The sequence below is a fragment of the Sinocyclocheilus anshuiensis genome, unplaced genomic scaffold, assembly GCF_001515605.1.
Source record: "Sinocyclocheilus anshuiensis isolate Anshui unplaced genomic scaffold, SAMN03320099.WGS_v1.1 scaffold334, whole genome shotgun sequence".
NCBI classification, from domain to species: domain Eukaryota; kingdom Metazoa; phylum Chordata; class Actinopteri; order Cypriniformes; family Cyprinidae; genus Sinocyclocheilus; species Sinocyclocheilus anshuiensis.
In genome coordinates this window covers 827,078-839,116 of record NW_015546055.1, presented here as the reverse complement: position 1 = coordinate 839,116, position 12,039 = coordinate 827,078, and the positions used below count along the sequence as shown (strand labels likewise).

At 36.6% G+C, this 12,039-nt stretch overlaps 2 protein-coding genes across 4 annotated transcripts; both read left to right on the top strand.

Annotated features, from left to right (window-relative positions):
• Nucleotides 1-1,080: 1,080 nt before the first annotated feature.
• LOC107699247 (uncharacterized) lies at nt 1,081-4,356 on the top strand. Its single transcript, XM_016500442.1, has 5 exons — nt 1,081-1,192; nt 1,425-1,745; nt 1,860-2,132; nt 2,684-2,779; nt 4,181-4,356. Exons 1-5 carry the CDS (start codon nt 1,081-1,083, stop codon nt 4,312-4,314), a joined length of 936 nt encoding a protein of 311 aa, XP_016355928.1. The 3' UTR covers nt 4,315-4,356.
• A 4,588-nt stretch (nt 4,357-8,944) lies between these two features.
• On the top strand, nt 8,945-11,330 carry LOC107699250 (uncharacterized). 3 transcript variants are annotated; one of them, XM_016500447.1, is made up of 6 exons: nt 8,945-9,060; nt 9,468-9,513; nt 9,771-10,115; nt 10,232-10,525; nt 10,611-10,700; nt 11,036-11,330. In XM_016500447.1, exons 1-6 carry the CDS (start codon nt 9,058-9,060, stop codon nt 11,188-11,190), a joined length of 933 nt encoding a protein of 310 aa, XP_016355933.1. In that variant the 5' UTR covers nt 8,945-9,057; the 3' UTR covers nt 11,191-11,330. The 3 variants fall into 3 exon arrangements, with proteins under 3 accessions (XP_016355933.1, XP_016355931.1, XP_016355932.1); XM_016500445.1 differs by having other exon boundaries at nt 9,468-10,115; XM_016500446.1 differs by lacking the exon at nt 10,611-10,700 and having other exon boundaries at nt 9,468-10,115.
• The last annotated feature ends 709 nt before the right edge of the window (nt 11,331-12,039 follow it).

Here is a 12,039-nt window from a genome sequence, read left to right as displayed (position 1 = left end):
TTTTTTAAACAAAACATTAATTTGTCAGAACAAGACTACAGAAGAGTTGTATTTAATGAGACTTTTATCATATATCCATTTAAATGTCCTCATCTTTTGCTTGACCCAGTCACGTCCTTCAGTACAGCAGAATGAACACAGAAGTCTGGCTCACAAGCCACAGAGAACAGCCACCGATTCACAAAACATGAAGATCAGGTGCATTTTAGCCTTTCGGTTCTACAAATGTTTTAAATCCATTCATCATTGTTTATATGATAGACAAATCATGGACCACAGAATGCAGTGCCAGTATAGGCATTAGTAATTTATTGATCTAGCTTAGGTTTTCAAAAGTAAATAATTCAAATGTATATACATATGGATGTAGTAGTAATTATCACAGTGACAACCTGAAGTTTTATCATAAATTATGACATTTATAAAAGTTATCAAAATGTTAAAAAAATAAAATTCCTATAGAATATACTAAATATCAAGGCTGTCATGTTCAGTTCACTTTCCTTGGCTTATTACAACCCTGGTTCCCTTGCATACTAAACTAAAATGACACTGCTAAACGGTCCCTGGTGCCCCCTCAAAACATTAAGAGCATGACGCGTCTGTCTGTACTATAGTAGGAGGTTAGTGTGAAGATTGTGAAATTCTGTGGTCTCCCTTTCAAGAATGCTTTTACGGAAAGCAGAACCTCTGAAAGAAGAAAGAGAAAAACAGAAAACAGACTCCATGTTCTTATATCCCTCCATGTTTCAAAAGAAAATGCATTTTTAAAAATCTTACCAGTACTCTTTTATTTCCATTTCCTCTATGTCATCGAATACACAACAACAAAGACAATGAGTTAGGAAGATTTCATTCAAGATAAAAGATATTCTGTTCACAGGAACAGATCATGTCTATAAACAGTCATTTCAGAATGGTGGCAAGCAATGAAGGTGATGGTAATGTCCATTTTATATAAGAACAATTTGTATCAGAGTGAATCTCTGAAGTGTTTGACCAACGGAAGTAAGATTTTTTTTTTTTGACTTGTGATCTAGATTGTGGGTGGGCGCATGGCCAGGAAGTTCATCATTCAGAATGTCTGTGTTCGTGTACAGATGTGTCAAACACACTGAGCGCATCGACATGTTTTTAAAATGGACTACAAACGGTCTTTTATTTTTGACTTTAATTTATCTTCCACATACAGGTAAGAGACAATTCTGTTCGCTTCTCCCTTTTATTTAAAGCAAAAAATGTTCATCTAGGCTAATGTCTCATTTGTGACTTAAACTGACTAATTACAATGATGGGTAATGCATCTTATATGTGGCAGATTTTCTGTCATTTCTTCCACAATAGATGTGATATGTGTACTGTGTAGGCCTATCTGAAGCCACCATTATGCTGTTGGCTACACTGAAATTTGTCTCAATTCACAGGCGGAAGGAATGTTTCCACAGTAATCAAAGGAGAAACTGTGCATCTGCCCTGCCAGTCACCTAAAGACAGTGATCAATTTGATGTAGAGTGGACAAAATATAGTACAAATAGTACCACTATTTGTAAATGGATGATTAATAAAGATACTGTATCTCCCATCAGTGAATGCGCTCCTCGTTTTACATTAACCAGAGAGCCTTTAAAAATAAAAATAGAAGACGTTCAGCCCAGTGACTCTGGTTATCACAGCTGTAAAACGACAAGAATAATTCCACCACCATCATTGGACTACTTCACAAATATGACATTCCAAGTTGTAGGTGAGTGCCATTCATACATTTTTTTTAACTGTCCTTTTGTTGTAGACCATTTTACCTAGATGTCAATAATTAACTATTTCAATAACAGTAATTAACAATAACAATTTTTCACAGTAGTTGTTCCACATCTGCAGAAATTGAACAGCAGTAATGACACCTGTCTCCATCTGCTCTGCTCTGTGGAGGGTCTGACAACTGATGTGAACTTCACCTGGAGCCGGGGTGAAAGGTCACTTCATCCATTCACATCTTATGCCATGAACAGCGAGCTGCGTCTGTGTAAACCTGACTGGAGTGAAGGAGACACAATCACCTGTTATGCCAGATACTCAAGTACACAAACCCATAGAAGTATAAAACTCACCTCAGAGACACCTTCTGACAAAGGTGGGTCATTTTATCTACCTATCACTTTAACCAGGACAATCTAGAGCATAATATTTAATTTAATGCAACACTATGAATGACAATTCAGCAAACTTACACTAACCTAATTGCTTTCAGCCCACCAAACTGCTAGTTGAAAAAAATCACACACATACCTGTTTAAATGTTAGAAATATAGAGCAGTTTGATTAAATAATGGGCTTCGACTTTAACCAGACTAAAACATATGTGATGTGAAGGATCATATACATGCCTGTGTACCTCCAAATAATTAATAACAAAATGTTTTTAATATTCTTAAGCAATTCTGTCAATTAATCTTTGGTTATTACTAAAAACTAAACAAATACAAAGCAAAAATGCAAATACATTAATATTAGTACATACATTAGAAATAGCGTTCTAAGTTACAGTAGGAGAGTCACTGTGATGGTCTCTAGCATACTGCTTGGTTCAATCAGGAGAGATTGTTGCTGTTTTCCTTTAGTCTGTCAAACATTCATCTGTCTGATGTTTATGATCTTATCGTACCCTGTTTGTGACCATTACAGCTGTTGACGGTGTGCCGTTCCAGCTGCTGATCATCTCATGCAGTGCTGCTGCAGGCCTCATCCTCTGCAGCATCCTCACGGTTGTTATTTGCAAATGTGAGTATGATTATATTTGACTCTTTGACAATTATTACAACTCAGATTACTTCAATTTATAGAAACTACAGGGGGAAAATAATATCAAATATCAAAACTGCGTATATAAAGGTGTTTTTTTAAATAAAGCTATAAAGTTTTTTTCTGTCATGTGTTTCACAATAATCCAAGTTAAGGAAGGATTTGACAGTTTAAAAAAAAGAAGGCAATAATTTGACGGAAATAATGACTGTTTCCCTCCCTCTGTTCAAACACCTCTCTGTCTCAACACATCAGCATCCTTCTCTATGTCTATTTCTGCTTTCTGTCACCAAGATGTCAAAATCTTACAAACAGCATTTTTATATATTTTTAGGACAATATCTGAAAAGGTGCATGAACATGTCTGTTTGTAGCATATGGTGAACCATAAACTAAAAAAGCTAAAAGATGGTAGGACGGTTTGCTAGTACTCCTAGCTGAGTCTTCCTGGTCTCCCAGCCTGACCAGCTAGAAAAAAAAAAATAAAAATAAAAAACCTCTAAAACCAGCTAGCAGGACAGGTTAAAACCAGCTTGATGAGGTTGGAAGACCTGTTTAATCCAGTTAAAAATAACAAACTGGCTGGATTTATGTCTTTCAGCAGGGAATATGGCTAAAACCAAGTTACCACAGTTTAACAAAACAGACAACAATACCTGTAGTAGCCATTTACATGGGGAAGGCAAAAAAGAATGTCTTGAGGTTGTTGTATTCGTCTACTGATGTATTAATAGTTCTCACGGATCATTAAAAACTCGATATAAAGTCCGCCAGACCTCACCATTCGATATATATTGAAAACCTATTTTTATAGACCTCCACTAGATGGAGACAAAGCGAACGCCTATTAGTTCCCTGCTGAAGAAAAAAAACGACAACAACTGAAACTGGCCTCAGCTGGTTGGCTGGTTTTAGCTGGTCTTCAGGGCTGGTCATAGCTGGTTTGCAGGCTAGTTTTTGAGGGGCTTTGACCACCTCCTTAGCTGGTCAGGCTGTTTTAAGCTTGTCAGGCTGGGAGACCAGTAGGTAAAACCAACTGAACACCAGCATGGCCAGGCTGGGAGATCATCTTGACCAGTTTAAACCAGCTGAGGCCAGTCAACCAGCACAGGAAATATCCACCAAAATATAAGTTACTGCAGTAAACTAAAATTATTGGCAAAACAAGATATTGTTGCACTGTTTAAAAAGAGACAGAGCAGGTAATTTTATATAATTTTACAGTTGAGGCAATTATTTCAGTTTATTTCAATGTTAAAATAACCTAACATTTTTTTTTTAATCTGTGAAAAGACTGTTATGTTTCTGGTCTGTGTTCATTGTATTTGTATGTGTTTGTTTTTCTTTTCTGTCTAACATGGTGTCTGTTTAATTTTGTAGGCAGAAAGCAAGACGAACATGGATCTATAGTGTTCAGCAGTAAAGTCTATGAGAACTTCAGTTTCGCCATGGCCCGTCAGAACATGCAGTCCAATGACAAACCACAGCCAGAAGAGTGTATTTATGAGAACTAACTGCTGCTACTGCTGCTTACATAACCTTTGCTTTAAAGCCAGATCGACCCAGTTGTTACGAAGGCAGTACGATGTAGGCAAAAGTGTGTTAAGTGGTTTTGCTAAGATATATTTGATGGTGCACTGCGAATCAAATATATCTTTGGCAAACGGTCACTGCATTGTTTACAAACAATATTTTTTCTAGTAACTATTTTTATTTTTTTTAGCACTGTAGGTGCACTGAACTGTTATGTCTGTTAAATTAATTTAAATTATGATAATGAGCAGGGACCTCATATCCGTTTTCTCAGATACAATGCAAAGGCATTATTAAAGTCTCTCTTAGCACTTTTTGTTTTAAGACTTTTGTTTTTGATATGGTATTTAGACTGTCTATATTGCAATATGTCATTACTTGTAAATAAATAATACATTATAAGTCTTTTGTGTCAAAGCTTCTTTGCAGAAAATTATTTCACTATATTTTATGCTCTGATGAAATTTGGGTTGCAGTGAAAAATGCAAAAATCATTTTAGTTCACATAGTTTGAGCAAAGTTATCTTCTAATCTGAGTACATGATGGTTTATTTAGTGAAAATGTATATATTTAGAAACTTTGCTCCTTTTAGCACAGGGTGCCTCACAGATCTGAAACTAAATTTCTCTAATTTGTGTCAATGGGAATTTAGATTGTGTTCTTATTTATTTTATTCAATGTTTGTAAAGTACAGTATGTATGAGTCGGTCATTTGTTAAAATGTTTCTATTCATTTCCTCTTTGAAAAAATGTATAATAAATACAAAAAAGAATTTGATGGGATCCAGATGACGTGTTACTGTCGACTGTTCATAACCAATGCTTTACTTAAAGAGGAAATCACCACCTCAGCCCATTTCACAGCATGAGACACTGTGAGATGCAAAACACAGTGATGCACAACACTTTCCGTTAAAGAGAGATGGTGAGTGTGTGATTCTTATCAAGATATTTAAAAACTATTATAGATAAATATGAATATGAGGCAACTTGAAAGCATGTTTAGATCTTTTGCTGTAGTTGTTATATTAAAACATTAAAATTAGTAGATATTCATATCACTCTATGCAAAAAAGTACAGAAAGGGATAGTTCAGCCAAAAACACAAATTCTATCATAATTTACTCACCCTCATGTTGTTACAAACCTGTATGTGACTTTCATTCTTTTCTCTTTTTTCTTTCTCTTTCGCAGGTATTTTTCTTTGATCTGTTGTGGATACTTTTAGTCAAGTCAAGTCAAGTCACCTTTACTTATATAGCGCTTTATACAATACAGATTGTGTCAAAGCAGCTTTACAGTGTTAAACAGGACAAATGTGTGCTGATAATGCAAGAGGACAATAGAAAACAGTCTGTTTATCAGTTAAAGTCATTGTCTAACTCAGTTCAGTTCTCTTCCAATAGTGTCTGTGCAGTCAAGTCAACGATGTTGCCAGAAATTGTGTCCCTGACTAAGCAAGCCAAAGGCGACAGCGGCAAGGAACCAAAATCCATCAGTGACAGAAATGGAGGAAAAAACCTTGGGAGAAACCAGGCTCAGTCGGAGGGCCCAGTTCTCCTCTGGCCAGACAAAACATGCATGGTGTGGTTTAATTCTGCAGCGCTTGTCAGATTGAACAGAGGACTGATTGAACAGACTGGCTAACGAGGTCTTTGCAGGGGATCTGTCTCTAGGGTTTGTCTAGTTGACATGGTCTCCGCTGACATTCAGTGCTGTAGAGGTCGTCTCTAGATGCTGATCCACCATCTGGACTGGATACGAACTGGATCCAGGTGACTGCAGTGACCATCTGGTCTGGAAACGGGATAGATCTGGGTGGCTACAGTGACCTCGGAATAAGAATGAAACAGACTAATATTAGCGTAGATGCCATTCTTCTTACGATGTAACGAGTACATTGGGTGTTATGGGAAGTGTTCCCGGTTCCGGTTGACCTAATTAATGCAGCCTAACAATCCTTTAACGGATTTGAATTATAGAAATGTGATAGTGTGATATGTGTATGCCAGGTTAAAGAGATGGGTCTTTAATCTAGATTTAAACTGACAGAGTGTGTCTGCCTCCTGAACAAGACTGCTAGGTAGATTGTTTCAAATTTTGGGCACTAAATTGGAAAAAGATCTGGCGCCCAGCAGTTGATTTTGATATCAATTGTCTTCAGCTTTCAGTAAAAAAAGATACATTTATGAATTGCATGACATAAATATCTTCTAACTAATTGTGCAATTTATAACTTGGCATGAGAAATTCAAGTTTTTCTGGTCTTTGTTTTTCAGTGTTTGGCAATACGGCAGTGAATCAATTGACCGCACATCGTTTCAAGGGGCCGTTTTACACAGAATGCTTTTTTGTGTTCCACTATGCTGCTTTCTATTGCTTAGATGTCTCGCTTGAGTCTTTTGGAGATCTGCGCACATGACACAGCGTTCTAAAAACACTGTAAGTTAAAGTTTAACTCGATACGTTGTGTCTCTATACATTTATTATTTCTATTATTATTATTATTATTATTATTATTATGCACACTCTAAAAAAAGCTTTGAACATGATTTGCTGATATTAGTCTGTGGCAGGTGGTATTATGTTCATTTTTGAGAACATTTGATTAGACAAATATTAGTAATGTATGCACTTTCTATGCATTTAATTACATGAATGGCATGGGAGAAATGGTTTCAGGGTAGCTATAACTTCAATATGCTGTACAGCCTAAAACAGCCCTTTATGTATAAATGATCATGAGGAAATGGCTTTCAAAGAGCTTCCTATGACAGCCTTATGACGTGCAGTAAAAAGGTGTACAACTGCAGGCAGTAGAGGTCATAAGTAATTAAATCTTTATTTATTTTACATGTACTGCCTTTGCATGTTTACCAATGACCTACATCAACCTTAGGTGCATCACCTGCCTCAACACATCTTTACAACCTCCCACACGGTGTGGTTAAAATAACCAGACCACTTCATCACTTCTTAAGTTCAGCTGCACAATCAGAGCATGAAGATGTTGCTCTACAAGAGAGGTTTTGGTGGAGAATAGCAAATGAGGTCTACGGGACATTTGTTGAACCATTTGTTTCAGAGCATTACTACGCTGTACATCTGTTATACTGGTACAATCCAATCAAAAAATCATTACTTTCCTGCCTGACGAAAATCGTATGTGTGTTAATTTAGGTAAATATAGAGATTAGCAATACTTCATTAATGTGTTTTACAGTAATGTAATTTAAGAAGTAGTTCAGCAGTTTAAAAAAAAGAAGACAAGTATTTGGTGGAAATGATGACTGTCTTCCTTCAAACACCTCTCTATCTACATCAGTATCCTTCTTTATGTCTATTTCTGCTTTCTGTCACCATGACGTCAAAATCTTAAGGAAGACATTTTTATTTTCATAACATCTAAAAAGTAAAAATGCTATGCTCTTAAATGCTATTTACACATTGTTTGTGAAACACCTTTTTTTCTCCTCGGAATGTTTTAGTTGGATGCTCATCAAACGTTTTGCTCTGAGCACATTTGCTGTGGTCCACTCTCATCCCCTACATGTGTTTTGGTGAACTAATGACATCATTAGGTAACGCATGTGCATGTTACTTTACTTCCTGAACAAGTACGGATCTGAGTTGCTGAGTTGACCACCTCCTACAGGTAGTCTCTGGTTTGGTACCACGGTGCACTCCCGGATCTGCATGACAGCTTTCACGTCACCAATTTTTCATGCAAACCGTGTTCTGTTTTGAACTAAACTGCCATTGTGAAAGCCCCATTAGTTGCCTCCAAAATGTGGGAGTTACCACTTAACACCTGAAATAAGACATTAATCAAAGGATTTGATTGTGCAGGCAGAAAGAGAAAAGGCAAAGTGTTCAGTAATAAAGTCTATGCTAAACAACAGCCAGAAGATTGTGTTTATAAGAACCAAGTACTGCGGCTTACATAACCTTTGCTTTAATGCCAGACAGAATGTTTCAGGTAACTGTGTTGTCAAGTTTATGTATTTTGTAGAAGCATTTGGACTAATAAGATTGAAATTGTATTTTATTTACAGATGAATTGTATGTATTTTCTTCTAAATAAATAAAAAGTCAAACCAAAATGTCACACTACACTGCCTTTAGGACCTGGTGAACTCTCTACTGTCAAACCAAACTGTCACTATATTACACTGTCTCTAGGCCCGGATAAACTTTCTTCTATCCTGCGTATGTGCTAGTTGTTTACACAAGATACTCATGGTGCGTCATAGGCCTGAAACTAAATTTCCCAGTCCTGCCCGCCTAGTGTTTGTGGTTGACATGTACATAGATGTGATGCAACTCTTTTACATCATTTTCCAGCTAACATGCAACTGTAGGGTCAAAAATTAAAATGAAATAATGTATACCTTATCATATTACTGTCTTCGTGGTTGAAGATGGATTAAACAATCCTGGGTGTAAGATTTTGTTTGGTTCTTCTTATTTGTTTACTTTTGTTTAGTACAGAATCAGTCCTTCATTGCTAGAATGTTTTTAGTCATTTCCTCTTTTTAAAATGTGTGACGAAATATACAGGGAATTTGATGGGATTCAGATGATGTGTTAACTGTCGACTGATGATAACTTATGCTTTACTTAAAGAGGAAATCACCGCCTCAAACTAGTTTCACAGCATGAGACACTTCAGCAAAACATTGTGAGGTAGAAGCCACACACAGCACTTTCCCTGGAAAGAGAGATGGTGAGTGTGTGATTCTTATGAAGATATTTGAACATTATTTTACTTGTATGTAAATATAATGCGTTTACTAAGTCGAAAACATGTTTAATCTTTCTTTCGCGTTTGTCATTATGTCAGAAAAACTGCAGCTATTACTGTATGCAAAAAAGTAAATTAAATTAACTAATAAACTAAAAGTTTCTTAATTCTTAATTAACAATACAAAATATGCAGCCCTGAACCTTATTACTTAATAAGAACTTGTTTAAAATTGTATATTTCATATGACATTTCTGTTTAATGTGTAAAGTTTTTTTTTTTTTTTTGCAGTGTTTCCCCCTTATTACTTAATAAGAACTTGTTTAAAATTGTATATTTCATATGACATTTCTGTTTAATGTGTAAAGTTTTTTTTTTTTTTTTTGCAGTGTTTCCCTCTGATCTTTTGTGGGTGGATGCTGTTTTCAGTTTTTGGTAATAAAATTGTCTTCTATCTTTTGTTGACATGCTAATATGCTTCACTCTTCACTTTTTGAACAATATAAAGACATGAAATTTCCTCTAACATTAAAATGTTACAATGATACATCAAGTACTTGTCGAATCTATCAGAAATACATTTTTTGCCCCGGCAAATTACACAGGAAGCACCTGTACAAACAGAACCCAAATGTTGCAATTCACAGCTTGGCATGAGAAATTCAATTTGTTGCTGGTCTTTGTTTTTTTAGCTTTTGGCGATGCGGCAGTGAATCACACTACAACTTTATTTGTCAATCATGGACAGTCTGCCATAATCGGATGCAACTACAGCCGAACAAATGACACAGAAAGCATGACAGCAGTTCTGCAAACATTAAATCTTACACTGTGTTCATATTACTTCTATGACAATACATGGAAAAAACAACGTTGTAAAGATCCTGTCAGATTCACATGGATTCCAGAGACTAAGGAAATAACATTTGAACTCTTAAATCTCCAAATTCAGGATACCGACACATACACCTGTACTGTGAAGAGGATTGTAAAACCACCTCAAGTGGATCTCGGAGTTCAAAGAGTTCAAGTTATTGGTAAATCATTTCTTAATAATCAGAAGAAGAAAAAAACGATAGATTACCGATAGAGAGATAGTTAGGTAGATCTGAATGATAAGTATTGTATTTTGTGTATTAATTCTGCCTCTCAGTGCGCCCCGTCTTGTCGCTGTCCTGTGTGAAGAGGCCTGATGGATCTCCCATGATTCTGTGCTCTGTGGAATTTTACCCTGATTCTCTTGAACAGTTGTGGATCAGAGATGGAGACGTCCTCAACAGCTATTACTCAAACAAATCATTCAATGGATCCTTCAGTCAGCAATCATACCTTAAATTGCCACCACAAACCTTCAATGATACAATCTACTCCTGCTGGGTAAACCACTCGTACTTAAACAAACCACTCGTGGCCAATTTATCGAGCTCTGTCTGCTATGAAAGTGAGGGTAAGTTCAGCGATATTACAGATTTATTTTTTCAATGTGTTATATACTGTATTTATGAGGCTTTTGCAATTATTCTGTCTTGTAGGTGTAACTGTGATTGTGACAGTAGTGTTTGTCATGTTGACAGTGGCGTTGACTGTCTTTTTGATCACTCCAGTCATATGCAAACATTACAGTAAGTCTCAGTGTCTATACTAATTGTTTGTTTATTCTGATTTATATGTCATTCTGAAACCAAAACTGTTTAGATCCGTTTTTGCAAAAACAGGACTGTAAAAGTGTCTCTTGAGTAATATAGGCTACAAGTGATATGTCATTTTATAACATTTTAAAATAAGTAACATACCTCAGCAGTCGCAGTGAGTCACAAATCTCCCACACTTAGTAAACCTTAATAACCTTCAACCTGATTGTGCCCACAGATGTGCAGATGTTGTTATAGAGAGTTTCATCTCATATGTGATCAACCTTCATCATCGTGCGCATGAATCTGCTCTTATCTTCTTCCAGGAAGAACACATCAGCAGTCTGTGTCTCCTGTAGGAGTGAGTGTCACACCTGAGCCTGTCCTCCATGATCCCCTGCAGTCTGAGATACTGTACTCAACACTGGGTGACCATCATCCAGTCCCTTGCGGCCCTGCTGTTGTCCGCTCATTTGCATAATAAACACTGAATGAGCAAATCTTACAATGTTAGATTTGTGTATATCTCATTGGTATCACAGTGGTACAACAACAGTTAGTTATGCGGCTGGTTGCATAAACTGCTTAGACTAGTCTCAAAGGGCACCTATTATGCAAAATCCACTTTTACATGGTGTTTGGACATAAATGTGTGTTGGCAGTGTGTGAACACAACTATCCTACAATGATAAAAATCCACCTACTCCTTATTTTTTAATCCCCAATAAACCAAATCAGTCTCATTAGACATGCCGTTTTGATTCTCTGAGCATTGTGACGTCACACTGTTTAGGCCCCACCCACGGACGCTGATTGACACCACCATATTTGCTGAGACCCCGTCCTGAGTGAGCCTGAGACACCGCCATGTTTATCTTCATGTTAGAGCATTTAAAAGCAACATTTAAGTAAGAAATGTGTTATTAAAGCTATAGAAGTTATTCGGTCAAGAGCAGTGAGTGGTTTTCTGTTTTTATTTATTGTTTGGGTCATGTTAACAGGGTAGACAACTGTATATTACGCTGCTGTCACTTAATACACAGATCTAATATAAACATGCAAACAGCGTGTTCCTGCTTCCACTCAAAATAGGCATTTTCAAAATGATGTAATAAATGATCTGTGGGGTATTTTGAGCTGAAACTTCACAGACACATTCTGGGGACACCTGAGACTTATATTACATCTTGTAAAAAGGGAGACATAACCGACTGTGTTTACTAGAATACCAAAACAGGTATTTTAACATAACTTTGTGTGTATGTGAAAGAGGAATCAATTCACAGTTCACGCGGTGTCTCTCTCTCTGCGTGTGCGCACTTCGGGTGTG